General features: G+C 34.5%; 1 protein-coding gene across 1 annotated transcript; it reads left to right on the forward strand.

Annotated features, from left to right (window-relative positions):
• The first annotated feature begins 17,593 nt into the window (after positions 1–17,593).
• LOC113282655 (tubby-like protein 8) lies at positions 17,594–20,876 on the forward strand. Its single transcript, XM_026531702.1, has 9 exons — positions 17,594–18,335; positions 18,432–18,549; positions 18,646–18,822; positions 18,909–18,964; positions 19,065–19,161; positions 19,311–19,400; positions 19,506–19,598; positions 19,975–20,042; positions 20,543–20,876. Exons 1-9 carry the CDS (start codon positions 17,797–17,799, stop codon positions 20,616–20,618), a joined length of 1,314 nt encoding a protein of 437 aa, XP_026387487.1. The 5' UTR covers positions 17,594–17,796; the 3' UTR covers positions 20,619–20,876.
• Positions 20,877–21,615: the final 739 nt, after the last annotated feature.

Genomic DNA, 21,615 nt, shown 5'->3' on the forward strand with positions numbered 1-21,615 from the left:
TCTCTTATGACGAGCACGACCGATTGAATTAATCATGGGTTTTTTTGTGGTTAATTTAGTTGTGCATTTCGATTGGATTAATCATGGATTCTCTCGTAGATAATTCAATTGAATATTTTGGATACAAATTCATGTTTTCATGTGATTTGGCTTTATCCAAGAGAAATCCTTCTTTTCTTGTAAAAACAAGGTCGCCTTTGTTGTTCTTTCAGGAATGACATTTTATGGGGGAGAGTTCTTTTTGAACTTGTGGTTAATTGCCAAATCTTTGTGGGGAGTGCGACTGTGGAATACTATAGAGGTTATCTTGTATCTTTATAAACTCCTTGATGAATGCATTTAAATTCGGCTTTATGATGGCATCTAAATAAGTTGATATGGTATTCTTTTTTGGTCATGAAGTATTTTAATGAAAATTTCATGAAGATCCCACTAGTTTTCGTACCTTTGCCAATTTATATTGACAAAAAGGGAGGGAATTAATGTGTAGTGTGATACTACAAATACATATGGTTTACGGATCATTATGTAAGGGAGAGTGGTTTTCATGTCGAGATGAAGTATTGACTAAGGGGGAGTGATACATATCACCGTAGTATTGTTGTAGTTGTGATACAATTGAACTTTGATGTTGTGTGATAATACTATGACACTATATAACAATGATTGCGAGCATTTGTTTTCTCATTGTTATCTCTACGGATCTTCAACAACTATGATGCTGAACTTACAACCTTTAGTATCATGGAGTACTTGGAAGTGACGAAGATTTCGAGTCGCGTTGAAGATGCCAAAGAGATCAACCATTTGGATGAGAAGCTACAATTTTTATTTATTTTGTAATCCATATGTATGGATAGTTTTGTCACTAAAATTGACAAAGGGGGAGATTTTTAGAGCACTGCTCGGTCGAACTCGCATGTGTTTCTATGTCAAATATGTTTGTCAATGTTAGTGATCAAAACGATAAGTCTTGATTTCTATCCCATTTGTAGATGTCTCGGACTAGGACATAGTTTGTGTAGTTGAGCTTAGACTTCACGGCGCTTATCACTTGAAGACGAAGAACTACTAAGGATAGCTTGTGGAACTTCATCGACAAAAGGTATGTGGAGACTTAAACTCATCTATCACTTGGAAAGTCTATTTTTACTCTATCTCCTATATTGAGACATAAGTCGTGTCACGATATAGTTTTCTCTATACACATTTGAGATTTCGAGTTGAGTATATCTCGCTTACATATTTCTCGAAATATGTGTTGGTAAGATTTTACTTCGACCAAGTTCATCTTATATCATGAGAAAATTGTCGAGTAACATCTTACATGGGTTGTGTGATACAATCATTTGGTGTAAGACTTGGAATATTTCGATAATGATTATTTCAATATCTTGAAAATTGCTTTGATGCTAATAATGTGAGAAAACGGCTATTGTCATTATAGAAGAATGTTTCAATGATTGAAACAAAGAGTTTAGAATCTTGTAACCATCTTTGGATTTAAGCATAGTGTGTTCGCACATTAGTGTATAAGTCCAAAACCGGGAGCCTAAAGTATGCATACTTGTGTGTATACAAAAAGGTTGTAGGAGACTGGGTAAGTATGCGTACCTGTACGCATACTAGCGGAAGTTCACGTCCGTGAATTTCTGCTGAGTTTGAAAACCAAAACCAAACTCATCCGATTACCTAAAGTACGCGTACCCGTACGCATACTGGCGGAAAGTTCACGTCTGTAAATTTCTGCTGAGTTTGAAAACTAAAACAAACTCAAATACGGTTACTTAAGTACGCCTACCCGTACACATGCTTAAGTGGTTACTTTCTAAGATCGGTTGTACATGAACCTAAAACATTTATCAATAAGTAATGCAATATTTGCAAACCGTGGCTATAATGTTCATGTATCGATTCGAGTGAATCAAACCGATTTTGCTTCAATTGTGTTCTTGTATAAATCCAAGAGAATATAGCAATTGAACAACTCTTTAACTAGTTTCATTTGAGTTATTTGAACTAGTTATGGTTAAGATGAATAAGGTTGATATGAGAGTTATCATATGGCTAACATCGATTAACTATTTCTGAACCAACATGGTGTACACGTTTGGGTACGGTTACATAAACCTAAATGAGGGTACATTTCATTTGTGTGTAATAAGCTAAGTTCGATCTAACGATTGAAAGATATTAGCTTGGTTGAATCAAGGTTTTCATCTAACGATGATTATTGAATGATTTGTTACCAAGGTAACTTGGATTGCAAACCCTGATTTGAAAACTATATAAAGGAGAACTCTAGAAACTAGGAAACCTAATCCCCACACCTCTTGTGTGTTATTAGTTGCATAAATACAGTCGATTCTCCTTTAACCTTAGGTTTCTTCTCAAGACCCTGTAGGTTAACGACTTGAAGACTTCATTGGGATTGTGAAGCCAGATCCAACTATTCTCTTTGTAGTTGCGTGATATGATCTTGCTGTTTCTATCGTGATTGAGTGCAATTGTAAAATTGGCTTGAGATTTATATCTCCGATAGGAAAGATAAAAAAAAGTAATCACAAATACCTTTGTCTCATCGTTTGTGATTCCACAATAACTTGTTTCGCTAGTCGATTAAGTTTATTGTGAGGTGATTGATAATACTAGGCTGTTCTTCGGGAATATAAGTCTGGTTTATCAATTGGTTCCTGTTCACCTTGATTTATCAAAAGACGGAACAAAAACTCTTGGGTATTTCTGTGGGAGACAAATTTATTCAATCTTCTAGACTTTTCTGTGTGAGACAGATTTGTTTATCAATTCTTCGACTTTGGGTCGCAGCAACTCTTAGTTGTGGGTGAGATCATTTAAGGGAATCAAGTGCGTAGTATCCTGCTGGGATCAGAGACGTAAGGAGCGCAACTGTACCTTGAATCAGTGTGAGATTGATTAGGGTTCAACTACAGTCCAGTCCGAACTTAATTGGTAGTAGGCTAGTGTCGGTAGCGGCTTAATACAGTGTGGTGTTCAAATTGGACTAGGTCCCTGGGTTTTCTGCATTTGCGGTTTCCTCGTTAACAAAATTCTGGTGTCTGTGTTATTTCTTTTCTTCATTATATTTTGTTATATAATTGAAATATCACTGGTTGTGCGTTAAGATCAATCAATTAGAATATCCAACCTTTGGTTGTTGATTTACATTGATTGACACTTAAACATTGGTCTTTGGTACCGTTCAAGTAATTCCTCTTATATTCAATCGGGCTCGCAGATTTCTATTTGCTGATTGTGGATTGAATTAAGAGTTAGAGATATTAAACTCTTTGATATACTTTATTCTAGATTGAGTCTGACTGTCAAGTTGTTTCTCTAGAAGATTGAGTTTGACTGTCAAGTTGATTCTCTAGAAAGTGTATTGGAGTAAATCCTCTCAGATTACCAAACGAATTGTTGGGTGTGGTTGTTAGACCCCCGCATTTTCATTAAGTAATGCGATCTTTTACAAATCGTGGCTATAATGTTCATGAATTGATTTAGCTTCAATTGTGTCTTGTATACTTCTATGAGACTATAAACAATTGGACAACTCTAGAACTAGTTTCATTTGAGTCATTTGAACTAGTTATGGTTAAGATGAATAAGGTTGATATGAAAGTGCTCATATGGCTAACTTCGGTTAACTATTGTTGAGTGGTGGGTTTTATAAACAACCTACAAATTGACCTGCAAGTGCACAGGGTCAGTTGTAGCTAGTGATGGGAAGAAAGGGTTTGTCCACAGGGACTTGGAGGGAGCTATTGTTGTTTTCTAAGTAAAATCTAACCTAAACAGGGAATTGGGGAAAACTAGGATATTGAATCCACCTAAATCCTCAGCTATATCATGTCCAGTGCAAGTCTTGTTTTTGGCCTTAGTAAATAAGGTGAAGGTTCAGGCCTGCCTTGTGTTCTGGGCTTTCATCTAGGATAAGCTATTCACCTAGTTCACTAATGCATCCCTAGCATTGATGGTCTTCTTACATCACCATCAATCACAGATGGACTTGATCACTAATTGACTAACTATCCTATATCTAAAGAAAATTGCTCACCTAGTTAATCCTGTTCACCCCTAGCATTGGTGGTCTTCTTACAGCACCACCAATCACAGGTTACTATCATCACTGAGTAATCAATTCTCCATGGTTCTAATTCAAGCTCATCAAGAACAAAACTAAATCATTTACTTCACTGTGGCATAGAGGCTTCATCTGCTTCCTAGTGATGAACTAAAACATGGTAAACAGAAAGAGTAATTGAAATTGAAATAGAAATTGAAACTGAAATTAAAATTAAACCTACTCAGACCCAAATTGGGGGTTAACTTGGCTATCCCAAGAACGAGTTCTAACACACACCCATATCATCTATTTATACAAACAATCAAAAACCCCAAAACAGTGAAATTAGGGTTTGGTGAAAATTAAAATTAGGTTTTACCTAATCACTGATAGCAATTATAACTCTTCACCCATGCTTCCTATTCGTATTCTCCTGCTCCCCACACCAACTGTGATTTCTGCTTCGACCCATGCTCGTCCTTCCTCTTCTGCTCTGCTGGTCTGTGTTGTTGCTCTAGCTCGACCTATCTTATTGTTTTCTCATCTAGGGTTTCAGAGAGTTGAGAAAACTATAAAATAGATAGCTAGAGGAATAGGGGGAGTGATGGGTGTTGGGGTTTGGTTGATTTGAGAGGAGATGGTGGTGGTTGAGCGGGGCAGTGGAGTTGGTGGCGCTGGACATCGAGTTGCAGAAGAGAAGAAGGGGGAAGAAGAAAGAGAAGGTCGATGGAAAATGGATTGGGGTGCGTTTGTTTTGGGTATAGGGTATTTGGTACTCGGGTGTTGAGCAGGTTTAGCAATTGTTGATGAACAGCGAGGATGAGACGTTGGATGCGAAGATGATGGATCGATCTAACGGCGAGACAGAAGGAAGCGAGGAGCGACCGTTGGATGAGGAAGTACAACGAAACTGACGGCTCAAGATGGAGTTAGGTGCTGTAGTGTTTGACAGGAGCTTCAGACTTCGATGCACGACGATGAAGCGACCGTAGGATGCATCTGTGGATCCAATCTGACGGCTACGAGCTTAGGCAGGCTTTGGGCTTGGTCTTGGACTTAGGTTAGAGTTTGGGCTTAGACAATTCTGAGCCCACTTCTTCTTTAAGAACAAATTCTTTCTTCCAAGCCCACTTCTAGCCTTCTGGTCTTGCGCACAACATTCTTCGCGGCTTCCTTGTATGATTCCTCTTGGCTTCCACCACTTTTCTGCTCTTTTTGCTCCGTAATTCATCCAAGCTTTATTTAGTAACTAAAAATACAAAATCAATTAATAAAAATATTTATTCTTGAAAACAATGAAAATACAGAATATGGGATAAAATGTAGAATTAATGCACAAAAGATGAGTTAAATGCCAAGAAAAATATATAGAAATATGCACTTTTTAGCACTCATCATTGAGCCAACAAAGGTATACACGTTTAGGTACGATTACTCATATCTAAATGAAGTCACTTTTCATTTGTGTGTAACAATCTAAGTTCGATCTAACGGTTGAAAGATATTAGCTTGAGTCTAATCAGGTTTTCATCTAACGATGAATATTTAATGCTTTGTTACCAGGTAGCATTGATTGCAAAGCTTAATTTGAAGACTATATAAATGAGAACTCTAGCAACTGGGAAACCTAATCCCCACACCTCTTGTGTGATACTAGTTGTGACTATAGTCGATTCTCCTTTAACCTTAGGTTATTTCTAAAACCCTATAGGTTAACGACTTGAAGACCTCATTGGGATTGTGAAGCCAAGCCCAACTATTTTCTCTGTAGTTACCTGTTCTGATCTTGTTGTTTTCTATCGTGATTGAGTACTATCATATCTAAGATTTGCTCGAGATTAATCTCCGATAGGCAAGATAAAAAGTAGTCACAAGCATCTTCGTCTCATCGTTTGTGATTCCACAATATCTTGTTTCGCTACCATACGATTAAGATTATTGTGAGGTGATTGATATTTCTAGGCTTTTCTTCGGGAATATAAGTTTGGTATATCAATTGGTTCATGTTCACCTTTATCTATCAAAAGACGGAACAAAACTCATAGGTTTATCTGTGGGAGACAGATTTATATATTCAATAGACTTTTATGTGTGAGACAGATTGGTTTATCAAGTCTTTGACTTTGGGTCGTAGAAACTCTTAGTTGTGGGTGAGATCAGCTAAGGGAATCAAGTGCGCAGAGGACTGCTGGGATTCAGAGACGTAAGGAGCGCAACTGTACCTTGATCAGTGTGAGATTGGTTAATGCTCAACTACATTCCAGTCCGAAGTTAACTTGGAATAGGCTAGTGTCTGTAGCGGCTTAATAAAATGTGGTGTTCAAATCTGGACTAGGTCCCGAGGTTTTTCTGCATTTGCGGTTTCCTAGTTCTGGTGTCTGTGTTATTTCTTTTCCGCATTATATTTTTTTTTATATAATTGAAATATCACAGGTTGTGCGTAAGTTCAATCAATTGTGAATCCAACCTTTGGTTGTTGATTGAATTGATTGACACTTGGATATTGGTTTTTGATACCTTCCAAGTTGTTTCTTATATTAATCAGGCTCAAGATTTTTATCTGTTTGATTTGCTGATTACATTAAGAAACAAAGATATAACTCTTTGATATAATTTTCTTAAGATTGAGTCTGACTGTCTAGTTAATTCTCTTGAAAGTATATTGGAGTTAGTCCATACAGATTGCTAAGCAAAATATTGGGTGTGGTTGTTAGACCCCCGCTTTTTCAACGTCCTTTGTCGTTTCACAAGCCGTCAGAAGACTTGGGAAAATATACCATCTTGAGAACGATAAAAAAACCAATGCAAAGAATAGCCGAAATCATTCAAAACTTATAATTTATCACTTCCTTCATTCGGGACAGATTTTAACAAGTGATGGGTCGGCAAAATACTTCCAGAATATGAGCTCTACAAACATATTATTCTGAAACCCCTGCAAGAAAAACTGGCTTAGTATTTTACGTTTTTCAATAAACTAACCATTAGTAGTGAAAAATGAAATTATCAAAAATTCTTAGGTACCATAAATTCTTCATTACTAGTGAAAGTCTAGCAATAAACTAACCATTACTAGTGAATGTATTTAGTGTCTAATGACATACATAAAAAGTTTTTTTTCCACATACTAGCAAATGTCTAAGTCTAGTGAGGTTTTGAAGTACAATATCAAGCTTGTCAAGATTAGAAACTAGAATCTAGAGACAAAAATACGGTAAGTTATAGGTTCGGGAAACTAAGTCATGCAGTTTTCTGATGAGACTTTCACACTTGAGTTCGCGGGACCCCCTCATTGAGTTCACAAACGAAAGTTGTGTAATTTTTCCACTGAAACTTTTTCTCATCTGAGTTCGTGAATCTATGTAGAGTAAAATTCTATTGATACTTGTTCTTACTTGACTTCACAAAACTAAGTTAAAATAATTTTACATGGTCAAAAGATAATCTTCCTACTTAGAGTGAATCAAACTTTAGAAATAAGTTTGTATCTTAACTTAGTGGAAACTTCTTGCATAAACTCAACTACGACAGGTTAGAAGCTATCTGTGGAAGTAGTTATTTATGGTAATTACTTGACGCATAACTCTACTGTCTTCTAAACTTAAAAAAGAACCTCAATGCAAGTTATTTCAGAAACAAACCAGTTTTATATTTAAGGAAAAACTTATTCTAAGAAACTCTGAGATTGCTTGAATAGTAACAAACTCTTTACTTTGATCTCAAGCAACCTAGCATTGATCATTGTGCAACATACATCTTCGTGCCTTATACGCTGTGTATTTGTTGTTTTAGAGGCCGTCCTCCAACCCGAGGTTCTTAAAATTGAAACAAGGGTAAGAATTTGAAAGAATTCACTTGGGGATCGTGAAATACCGATTGAACTTCAAATGACGAGGGTACCTAGTATACCACCAATATTTCGTATCCAATGTCCTTCACGCATAGGAATAAGGAGAATACTTTTGCAACAATAACTTTAATGCATAAATAGTAAAAGAAAATAGACACAACATTTTAACGAGGAAACCTACAAGATAGAAAACCCCCGGGATCTAGTCCAGTTTGGAATACTATCATAATTAAGTCGCTATTCAAGTTGACAACAACAACTTCGTATAGTTGAGACCAAGTAAACTAACTCCAAATTACTCAGTATCCCTGCGCCGCCAAACCAATCTGGTTTACACACGTGAATTCTAAGATAAAGTCCACTATCTTAAGTTGCTTCACCTGCGGTGAAGACTTCAACAACTCAACTCTTTGGATCGTAATCCGAAATAATAAAGGACTAACCGGTTTCAGTAATCTCTCTATCAATCTCCAAGATAAACAAGTTAATGACATATATAGTTGAGTATAAAGGTTCTTCCTTTTAATCAATATCAAATGATGAGTTGTCAAAATACTTACAAATTACGATTTCTAGAAACATTTTATTCTGAAACTTCTCTAGAATGAACAACCAGCTCACGTTTCTTACTTTTTTGCTTTCAATAAACAACTAGTACGAAAAAAATAGTTGAAATTATAAGCTCCTAGTTACCACAACTTTTTCACTTCAAACCATTTTTTCACATAGCTAAATGAAAAATGGTTTTCTTGAAGGGAACATGCATGACTAAGGATAACCTCTATGGTGTTCAAATTCAACTTTCAACTTACTAAAACCGTGGCCAAAAGTCGATATTTTGCTTGATTCAAGTTATGGTTCAAGCCCTTGTTTGAAAGGGAAATTATATTAAATTTGATATGCCTAATGGTTGGGTGCAGATAAATTTTACTTTTTGCACCGAATGGAATTTGACCTGTCAAAAAGATTTTGTAAATTCAAATCCAACAACTCTGTTAATTATGCCCAACTAATAGGCACTTGAAATTCCCCGCCACTATTTATTTTTTTTGAAGCAAAAAAAAGAGACCCGCCGCTACTATCTAGCCTTCTAAAATACTAAGTTTACATCAAACATTTAAGAAAATTTAGAAAACATAGTATCTGAGGAAACAATTACATTACTAATGTGTAATATGTTTCTCAAAACTAGACATGGAAAATTCATTGAAGTGCATTGTGATTTTGATCAATGGATCTTGCAATCTAGAGAAATTCATAAATATAGGATTAAACAGAAGGAAATTAATGTACAACTAATAAACTATGGAATAATATTAAAGTGATCACATACTTCTATACTTCAGAAAGTTATCAGAAATTGATAATGCTGCATAAATCTAACGACGCAATGAATCCTAACACGAGATTGATAATGCTGCACAATCATAAGTTAAATCCCTAACCTCAAAGATAATTACAAGTTAATCACGCATACCCGTACTACTGTAGCACCTGTGGTACGTATACATGATGAATGGTGTCGCTCTCACACCAATTCCTACCCACTTGTCCATAGTTTTCCCCGTGTGAGTTGAGGAATTCAAATTCTATGGTGTCTCCAGCGTTGCGCCACCCCACAACTAACACCACACGGGATAGAGGTATTTCTTGTAACAATCCATTGAGCATAATAGTTCATATGATCAAATTTCCCTGATGTGTGACAAGTTCTTCTCTATCTTTATCAAACTGATCAGTCATCTAGATATCTACCAAGACTCCACCATAGCGCGTGATCGATTATTTAATTGCAATATGAAATTCGGGTATTGTAAAGTTGTCACGTTCAAACCCCCGACACCAGTGTATGTAGAATAATGGAGAAAACTAAAAATAAAATGACACTACACGATTCCGAGTCTCAATGTACTCGATGGAGTTTCAAGTCATACCGGAGGTCAATGCTTAAGGACACCACATTACAAATAATCAGCAAATAGACAAGCCAACATAGCTGAGATGATAATAAGTCAAGGAATATGGGATGCGAAATTCAGAAGACATCCAACACCACATGAACTAGCATATATAAAAACTTTGATTGTATTTCTGGATTCTTCTCCTCCTATAATAATGCAAGCACATATTATTATATGACAGACAACAGTTGAGGTTAACAGTTGTTTGTAATTATACAAGGGGAAATAGAACATTGTGCTTTTTATTTATATACTTGGTGTATTTTTAACACACGAGCCATATTTTTATACTTAATATGATATTAATGCATAAGAAATATATTAAGATATTATAGGTACATTATTGTGTTATTTAAAAAACAAAATGTTAACTGTAATGGTAACGTGTTACACATATTACAAGTATAAGATTTTATAAATCATAAACAAAATATAGGAATGAAACTGAGAAGATAACAATTTGTTTGAGTTAAAAATATCAAAAATGATGTACAAAAGAAAACCATAATCAACAACATTATTTCTTTTTCCCACGCCAAGAATAATATAGAAAAAATCAGATGACCAGTAGCCCTCTTAAGGAAAAAAACAGTGAACAATTTTCTAAGTCATATTCAATACCTCACACCAACTAGGATAATGAAAAAAATATTCTTCTTTGGAGATAATAATATCGTTGCTACCTAAAACATTACTAGTCGACTGAAGAAACAATGGAGCGACTTGATGATTTAAATCCACATATACGTGCATATGATTCTTATACTTTTACGACTTCTGTTTAGAGAGATCAAAAATTATCACCTACCGTCGACATTCACGAAGAATATTATGAAATTATATCGAAGGAATCATTATTACTGATGATCAAGTAAAAGAATTTCTTTAATTTGGGCTTCTATAAACGGTCCGGAAAAAATTTATGTTATTGATAGATAATTCATAAAGAGGAATGGAAAAAAAATCTTCAAACTTATACTACCATTAGTAGTTGAGATGACTATATATGTTGGTAAAGTGTTAGAGTGCATGTGAACAATATCTGGTTAAAGTATCTAATATATTACAAGGATTTTGCCATCTTTGCAACAAGTTGCGACTAACTAAGTTAAGATACAACTTGTCTCTCAAGTTTAATTTATTCTTAGTTGGAAAGATTCTTTTTTTACCGCAGGTAATTACACCAAAGATGGTAATCAAAAGTGTACGTATAATTTTTTTTCCTTGAAACAATAAGGGAAAGTGTAACAATTGCCAAAAACGATTCTCGGTCGAATTGCACTTTAGGTTTGTTAACTCTTGTTAGGTTCGCGAACCAAATGAGAAAACAATCTCAGTTGAATTTTTCTTTAACTTAGATTTGCAGACTCAATCAATTAGGTTTGCGAACCCAAGTAAAAACAAGTCTAAGTGGATTTTTTCTTGATTTTGGTTGACTAATATATTTGAGAAAAAGTCTCATTAGAAATATTACATGACTTTGGTTTGTGAACTCAAGTGAAAAATTCCAGTAGAAAAACTACCTAACTTACTGGGATCGCAAACTCAAAGAGTAGGTTTTCGAACCTATAACTTACAAGATTTTTCTCTCTTGATTCTACTGTAGAATCTTGACAAGCGAGAGCTTGTACTTTGAAACCTCATTAGACTTAGCCATTTGCTAGTCCATGACAAGATACTTCTTTATATGTCATTAAGTACTGCAGCCTTTGACTTTCATATGCTATATATAGAATAAAACGGAGTCCACAAGGAAAATAAGTCTTCAAATGATGTCTTTGTGTGATATCCAGTCTTCTGTATTCAAGGGGTAAATTGAGTGAATCTTATAACTCTACCACCTAAATATATTCTATCCCGAAACAACTTTAGTAGACTATAATCAAGAAATAGTTTTGGAATCTAAAATATGACAACATACTTGACATACCAACGCTCGTGGGTTCAACTGAGCAATACTCTAACAATACCTGATTAGGGGAAAGATTTTGAAAAAGCCACCTTGTAAGGATATTAACATCTATTGTTATTTATATCAATATTATTTTCATTGTAAAATTACAAAGAAGATGCGATTTAGACAATATCAATCCAGGGTAAATATATTAAGTACCGATAGTGCTATCAACCAGTTGCTAAGAGTCGGGAAACATAGATCCATCACACTTAAATTTTTGGAGATTATAAGAATTTTTCCTAAGAAAATTAACTGATTTTTTTTGCCATGTCAAGATTCAGAGGTTCATCGGAAGGATAAAAGTGTTCCTCAGGAATCTTTGTATATATATGCAATAGAAATTTACAGATTGATTACGTAACCAAGGTTTAATTTTAGTCCAAAGAGGGATGGCAATGGGGCGGAAACCTTGAATCCCATCCCTCCCGCCCATTCAAAAAAATAAAACTCATTCCCTACCCTTATCCTGTTATCCATGAGAAGACGGAAACAGGTTTTTCATGGGTTATTCATAACTTTACAAGATATATTTAAACTCTGTCACAATCCCGTAAGTGCTATTAAGTACACTCACAGTGAAACCAAAAGTGCAAATAATTTTATACTGACAGTGAAACTATCAAGCACCGAGTTTTATTTTTCCAATTACAGTCCTTGGTTACAATCCAATAAGCTTGATTATAAAAGAAAATATAATTAATGTTCGATGATCGGTCATCAATAATATAACTTATATTAAGTGAGCTATAAAAATACCTTATGTACACCGTATCCTTGATAAATCCCTATGAATACTGAATGAAATAGTAAATAAAATCTATAATAATATTTTTATAACAAAAATCTTAAACTTAGGTATGAAAGGTACGAGGCGGGAATTACCCATTTGTGCAGGTAAAACGCTACCCAATAGGGGCAGATATCCACGAGGATGAGTTTGGGTGGGGCAGATTGCCATCCTTAAACCCAAACTTTCAAATACAACATTTTTTTTTCTTTTAATTTACACCCACAAGAGGTGGACAAGTCCCACGGGTTTTATTTTCCAATATTATTGCCGCCTCATACACTTGAAAAATAGCAGTTTAAGTTTTATGGATATTTTCGAGAAAGAGGAAGGTAGGGTTATGTCTAAGGTGTTAGTGTCGGTTCTTTTGTTAACACGATCATAAATATCTCTTTTTTATATGTCTAAGGTGTTAGTGTCGGTTATTTTCGAGAAAGAGGAAGGTAGGGTTATGTCTAAAAGGGATTTTTGGTCAAGTTGGTGATGTTTCCTTATCTAGGCAAGTTAGCTATTGGCTCTGACACGAAACAGTCTGTGAATAACTGCTAGAAAGAAGCAAGGCTTCAAAATATAGCTTCTGACTGGGAAAACCTTCGCATGTCTGATGATGAAACCTTTGATGAGTTTAACCAAAGACTTTCTCAAATAATTAACTCCTCTTTTTCATTAGGAAAAACTATTCCGGAGAAAGATATTGTGTGCAAAATTCTCAGGTCTCTACCATCAAGATACGAGTCTAAGAAACATGTCATTGAAGAAGGAAACGATCTTTCTACACTCTCCAGAAGTACTCTTGCTGGAAAGTTAAAGATCTTTGATAATGAACACGCAAGAAAAGAGGTGATTTCTCTTAAAGCTGCAAACAATTCTGAATCCTCTAAGGATAAATCTGGTTCGCCAGATACTAAGGATGTTACTCCATGACAGTTTAGAAAATTCTTGAGAGATAGGAAAAAGAGTTTTTCTAAAAGTGTAACATCTCTTAAGGATGATGTACAATGCTATAACTGTCGTGGTTTCGTGCACTTGTCTGCAATATGTCCTAGCTGGAGTCATAGACAATCGACATATGCAGCAGATTTGCCTACTCTTGATGATGGACCTGAATATTATAATCCTCAAGAACTCATAGGCGAGGTTGCATTAGCTTATGGAAAAATTCTTTCTAATACAGAAGGCTTGGAAAAATATACCATCTTGAGAACGATAAATAAAAACATGCAAACAATAGATGAAATCATCAAAAGCTCATAGTTTATCACTTCTCAAGACAAATTTGAACAAGTGATAAAACATATTATTCTGACACCACTGCAGGAAAAAAGTTTCTTATTTTTTTATATTTTTCAATAAACTAACCATTACTAGTGAAAAATAAAATTATAAAAAATTTATAGGTACCATAACTTCTTCACTTTTCGTCGGAATATTTATTATCCACAGAGCAGGGAAGGCCCTAACAAGGGATAACCCAAGATATATAGCCTGTCCATGTATTTTCCCGGTAATTTTCTGTGTAGGAGAATTTTTTTAAATTTAGTATTCAACGCGTAGTTTTACCTCGAATAACTTTTAGCCCATAATATTGTTTTAAACATAATTTTTTTTTTGGGAATTCTTTTTTGTAGCCCAATTATTTTATTTTTCATACCTAAAACCCATCAATAAGATTCCATATATTTATAGCCCAAAATTAATTATAAAAATCTTTACAAAAATAGCCTTTCACTTAATTTATTTTTGTAAAGGAATAAACAATTAGCAAAATAGAGAAGAAAACGTAATCTTAAATAAATTCCTATATTAACGCCTCCCTTAACGGCGCCTTCTCCTTTGTGTTGTTGACTTCTTCCTAAAACAACTCACTTAAATAACTGAATTCAATTAACTTTAACCATTAGCATTTAAATAGCTCCATAAAATTCGTTTTTACTTCTTTTATTTACTGAGTGTTTTTATTTTTTTGGCTATATTTTTGTTTACGAGTTTCAATGTGAGAATTCATTTTTTTTTTCTTTACGAAAATTTTTAGTTTTCACGATTTAGTGATAATCTCATACAATTAGTTATGTTTTGTGAAAATAGCAATTATCAACGGGTCCTGAAAATTCGATTTTTCACAATTTAGTGATAATATCACACCAGTTATAATCAATTATATTTTGTGAAAATCGCAATTATCCACGGTCCTGAAACTCGATATTCCACGAGAGCATTAAGAAAAGAAATAATATTATCTCTTTGGGTGCGTTAGGATTCTTAGAAAATTAAGTCTAAAGATGAAGTAAAGCCTACATGCCCAAACTCTTTTAATTTATCACATTCCATTGATAATTACAATTATCATATTTGATGATAATTACAATTATCACTTTGAATGATAATTACAATTTTCACGGTATCAGATCCTCTGACCCGAAAATTTCCTGTTCTCCTGTCCCTGCCTATCCGGTGATGCCACGTGTTTTTATTAATTATACCTTTCAAGATACATTTTCGTCTTCTCTTTTTTCCCAATCTTAAAATTTATAATCTAACTTCACAAACTCTGTTTATAAGATACAACACAACATAAGTGTAGCCTATTTCTCATCCACAACTTTAGATATTTATAAGACCTTATGTATTTACGAAATTTGATAAAATCAATTTGAGAGAGATGAACATATGTACAACAAATTCAAACTATCTTTTAGAATGATCGAATAAAACAGAAACTCTTAAACTAGATAAACTTAAAAATTAAAAAGCTCGTAATAGTTTTTCCCTGGAGTTTGAGTTGATAGAACCATGGTTCTTCGGTTCTTCTTCTTCCATGTTATATTGAATCCTTTCCGTAATTTCATGGGGGTTTCGTACAAATATGTAGTATAAACATCGATATCACTAAATGTTTTTCTTTTCTAAGCAAAACTTGTTCTGATTATTCATATTTTCAGCGAAGATATTTACCATAGAGAAAGATCTAGGAGATGGACGGAAAACTAAACGGTGTTAAAGTGGTAGACACGTGTCAACTGTTGATAGGTAGAGACAAAGGAACAGGAAAATTTCTGGTACAGAGAATCTGCGCCCAATTTTCACGATACAATGATGACTTTATTTATCACATTAAGCAATGCAAATTAACAGACAATATTAATAGCAGTAAACACATAAACCATATTGCGAGTTACACTGTCACTGTTAATCACAATTAGCACGAAAACAATAATTGAATCCCTAAAAATACCCCCTAAACTAACTCCTTTGACCTCCTAAAACTAACTCCTAAATTAATCTCTGTTTAAGCTAATTTTTATCACGTCTTTTTTAGCTAATTTAGTTAGGATTTAAGGGTTCACTTGTAATAAGTATTAGTCGTAGTAAGAAGTGTGTGGTGATTATCTAATCTTCACCTCTAATAATCAGCCGTGTTTAGTGAAAATCATAATTACCATTGACAAAACGGAACCAACGCTCATGAAAATCGCAATTATCAGGTTTGGTGATAATTACAATTGTCACTTCCATGGGAAACCCCAGAATCAAAACGATAAAAATTAAACGTAAAAAAAAAGAAGAAAACAATGACTATAGTGCTTCTAGTGGATAATCATGAAATAGATGAATTACAGAAGTTTTCATTTGCAAGTAAATTAAAGAAGATATCTCAACATTAAATCAATCAAATCAATGAAGAAAAGAAGTGTTAGGTTTGTAAAAACTAACCAAAGTTGGCAGATTAAGGGAGCACAAATCTACTTGGAGCTTAGTGATACAAGTTTGAGACGATACTCCTTTGTATTTGAACAAGAAGAACTTAAAATTCGTGACATCAAAATGATTTCAGGGCATCAGAAGCATGAAGAGTTGGAAGTTTACAGTGGTGACGCCGAATGGTGCATATGGTGTTATAACGATAGTATTACACCCCACATTAATGACGTTTCTTTTAAGATGAGAAGAAGGAGCCTTATTCCGATGGTTGAATATGGAAACCGAATTATTTGTTAAGTTTCTTAAATCTAATAAATAATTGACCGTATTTTCTTAATGAAAAAATTGTTAATTAAACATAAAGGTTAATTTAGTCCAGAATAATATGTGAAAATATAAATCCAATCTAAAACTAAATCTTAACCGTAGATCTTACATATTGGGCTACAAAAATATACTCCCTCCGTCCATAATTAGATGACCTACTTGGTTTTAAGTTTTGTCTCATAAATAGATGATCTATTTTTGTTACTATAAGAAATATGTATAATTTGATAGTTATGTTTATATTCGTTAAGTAGGTGTTTTAAAATGCTTTTCAACGGTATAAAATTTACGAAAAACCGTGATATAGTTTAAGAGATAATCATTTCTAAATTTTAATAACATCCTTGTCTTAAAAATTGTGCAAACTACAACCAGATACTATCTTCATTATGGGTTTTAGAAAGAGAGATACAAAACTTGGGTTCTCAGAAAATTTCTCATCCATTTATTTTTCCATAATCCATATTTTTAAAGAAAAAAACCAATCACGTTTTACGATTAATTTTTGTGGATTTTAATTTTTACTTGCCTATTTATCTGGTATTTGATAGGAAAATCCCAATTGACCGCGACCTTGACCACATCAACAATCACCTGTATCATCTCTATCCTAGGAAGATTTCTGGTTTCGTCACTGCCACGAAGGCATGTGGAGCATTCTTGTGGACAAATAGAAGTTCTGATCCACAAAGGTAAAGTGGTTAAAGCCACATTTTTTTACCTCTTACTTCAAAAACCAAGTTTTGACCATGTGTCTTACTTGTTTCAAAATAAAGTTCAATATAAGTCATAAAGTCAAACAAGTGAATATCACACATCATTAAATACTACCCCTTATATCACTAACCTTTGTCTCTTCCCAAGTACAAAAAGAAACAAGATGTCTGTGTTGCATCAATCTTTAAATACATCTACTCAACATCAACTTATAATCCTCTTATCTCTTCCCCTAAGTCCATTTTCAAAATTTGAAAAAACACTTTCTTTAAAAAAATCAGCTTTATACAAAACCCCACAGACACAACACCAAATCTACTCAAAACCAGACCAAATATCTCATCTGTCTTATGTATCCATTAATATAAATATACAGTTCAAACCCCATCTTCTTTATTACATCTCTGTTTACAGATGAGTTCAAAAAAATCCTCTGTTTTAAACCAATCTCCTTACAATTCTCTCTATCAGAACCCACTGAATGAGCTCAAGATGAACCAGAACAGAGAAAACGGTGACAACAAGAGAGGAGAGTATGTAAGTCTAAAGAAATTAACATTTACTGATAATAAGGAGAATGCAGTTCCTGATAATGTCAAAATGGTTGAGAAGAAACCAGTAATGGCAAGAAACAAAGAGAATGTGGTTCCTCTTGGTGTGAGTGTGAGCAGTAACATTATAAATGATGGGTCTAAGGAAAATCAGATTTTAACCCAGAAATTAAACATTTCTTCGGATGATTTCAAGAAGAAGAAGCTGAAACCTACTTCGTTGCAGCTGTGTATGCAGTATAATGAGCCTGATTCATCTTTTGGTTTGAAAATTTGGGACCCTTTAGAGCTTGATAATGAAAACCCTGAGAAGAATAATGGTAACAACAGTAAAGCTAATATGTGGGATTTCTCTGATTCTGAAGCTGCTCCTGCTTCTTCATGGTCTACTCTTCCTAACAGGTTTGAATTTTCATCAAAAGGGTTCAATTTTTGTTCAGAAATTATTGTTTGTTTATGAGATTTGATTTTGATTGTTGTTAATTTTTTTGGGTTCAGGTCTTTGTTATGTAGACCTTTGCCTCAAGATATTGGGAGATGTACTTGTGTTATAGTTAAGGAAACAGCACCATTAGAGGGGTTTAGTGGAGGTTCTTTCTATTCACTTTACACAAATGTAAGTCAATTAGTACAATCAAGTGTATTAAGAAATTTTGGGGGTTTGAATTTTATGATTAGCTCAAGAATGTATGTATTTGTGTTGTATGTGCAGGAAGGTCAAGGGAGACAAGATAGGAAACTAGCTGTTGCGCACCATAGAAGTCGAAACGGAAAGACGGAGTTTGTTATAGCTCAGAATGCTAAAGGGTTATTGTCTAGATCAGATGATAGCTATTTGGGAAATGTTAATGCAAATTTCATGGGTTCTAAATATCATATTTGGGATAAGGTTCATTTCGAACTATCAATTTTTCGCCTGTATTTTACTAGTGAGTTGGAGAGTAAATGTCTCAATTGCTACTGGTTTGGTTGCAGGGAAACCCATTGGATTCACTAAAGCAACAATCCAAGTTACTTCTGGCCGTTGTGGCGTAAGTCTATCGAATTCACACTTATCGTGTAGGTAATTTGAGTTGAATGTGTTTGTAAGTTTAATGCTGACTTTTGTGTTATCAACCTGTTCTTGCGCAGGTTTGTGCCTACGATTACAACATGTACAGGAAGCTATAGAAGCTTGAGAGCATGGATACCTAAGCATCAATCGGCACAGTTGAAAAATACAACTCAGGTAAATCCAAAGTTTTAAGAGTACAATTCAATTCACATTCAAGATACTAGTCAATACGAACAATTTCATTGCTTTTACGATGTATGTACCTTAAAGAGGTGCTTTTATGTTAATGCCCATGAATCACTGACACCATACTTGTCTTTTAGATTGAACATGTTAAAGGACTTCCAAAGGACTGGGAGGGTAAAATGAGTAAATCACATCAGCTTTTCTCAAGGATTCCACACTACAACAAAGTACGGTTAAACATTTATTTCCAATTTCAGTTCACTAACACTCAATTTCCTTAAATTGCAAATTATTTGGGAACTTTATTCACTTGCGACTGTGTGCTGTTTCAGTTTTCAAAGCAATATGAGCTGGATTTCAGAGAACGTGGTAGAGGTGGACTTAGAATTCAGCGGTCGTCGAAGAATTTCCAGTTAACATTGGAGGTAAAACTGTTTTAGTTTCTGTCAACATAAATCTGCTTCCTTACAAAAACAGCTGTTTAAATTGAAAAATAAAAATAATGCACTTTCTACATTATTGCTAAATGATTCTAGTCTATAGAACCCATCATTTGTACAAAGGTAGCCGAGTAGAGAGTGGGGTTTACTACTGTCAAAATCCCACACTCTTAGGATTTCTGCACAGACAGCACCCACTTAGTGGTGTGGTTCCTATTGCAGTGCCATTTGAAGTCCAGGGGCTGCTCGAACAAACAGTAGAGAGGATTAGAGACAGCAACTTATGCTGATTCAATACACTTTTTAGACTTGGCTTGACTTACTAATGTGTTCAATTTTTACTGTTGATATCATGAATTAGGAGAATGGAAGGCACTCGATTCTGCAGCTGGGAAGAGTGGGAAAAACAAATTTCGTGATGGATTACAGGTAAGGTTCTAAGCAAGCCTTCTCACTGTTCTTATCATCCTTGTTTTAGAACGTCACAGCGAGTTTTCATTCACATTGAATGTAGTGGTGCCTTTCATGCGTACATTGCTTCTATTCAACGTGAAATATGCAACACATTCGAATGCTCATAAGATTTGCCATGGTTTCACCAAACTAATTTTTCCGCGTATGCTTAGAAGTTAGCATTGTCTTTGAATAGAAACCTAGAAGTACTGCTACCATATGATTTTTGTACACCGTATAAATGTTGAATACTGAAATTTTGGCTGCATGTAAAACCCGTTGTCGTTGACGCACCAATTCAAGAATGGCATGTGCCCAAAATTTGATCTGGTGCATGTAGCATAGGATAGGATGTATATGAACTTTTACAGGGGTAGCGGGTGACACCAATTGTATAAGTGCATGTTTTTCCTGTGAACTGAACAGTTTTCGAAGGAATAAATGTACTGAAAAATTTCAATTTTCTTCTTTTGCAGATATCCACTGACGGCTTACCAAGCTTTCTGTATAAGTTTGGCATCCATTGATTCAAAGCTTTGTTGTACCATTTAACTAAACCATGAAAACCTGCAAACTTAATCTCGGAGGTATATGAAGGATTTCGTCTTGGCTTCCCAGCTTGGTTTATTTGTTAAATAAAAAGGAGTAGTTGTTGTCACCATTTTGATGGCATGTTTTGCGAGTATCTTCCTTTCTGTGTGATACACATCCACAAACATAACAAAGATGTAATTTATTTTGTCTGCCATATTCGGATTGATGTGCATTATGTATTGGGATGATATGAATTATAGTGTATTTTGCACCAGAGTCCGGCCTCTAGACCAATTCTGCATAGTAGTAACAACAGGTGACCAATTTGATTTCAGATGTTTATGTATTTATTCCACTGGAATTAAAAATGTTCATATGTCATCCAAAATACTACAAGTAATGTCATCTTTTTTCAGACTACACAAAAAGGAAAAAGGCCTTTCAGTAAATGCAATGAATTTTTAGTCTTTTCTATATCTACATCAAAAATCGAATAAATAGATGATTAGATAACTAATAACTCCATAAATTTGGTGACTTTTGTGTTTTCAATCTGTTCTTGCGCAGGTTTGTGCCTGCGAGTACAACATGTGCAGGAAGCTATAGAAGCTTGAGGGCATGGACACCTAAGCATCAATCTGCACAGCTGAAAAATATGTTGCAGCACCAACTTTCCTTAGATAGACAGTAGCTTTAAATTCATCTAGCTTAATTAAGAAGCCATGCAGTTGCCTTAATTACAGCAACTTGGATAAGAAGTTAAGCTAGCAATATAATGCTCAGCCCTGTTAACGCACAATTATCAACCAATACAAACTCAAGTTATTTAATTTTTCTTCTTTTCTTTTCAATTTGGTGGCTGATCTACAACTCAAAGGATCAAAACTTGTGTTCTTACGTTTATTTAATTCAGAACCCTAATATCTGGTATCTCCGAGCAGGTTCGATTTTCACGCAAAATCAAACAATTTTTTTTCCCTTACCATGACGATTATTGAAGAAGTTAATAGTCTCA

The sequence above is a fragment of the Papaver somniferum genome, chromosome 5, assembly GCF_003573695.1.
Source record: "Papaver somniferum cultivar HN1 chromosome 5, ASM357369v1, whole genome shotgun sequence".
NCBI lineage: Eukaryota > Viridiplantae > Streptophyta > Magnoliopsida > Ranunculales > Papaveraceae > Papaver > Papaver somniferum.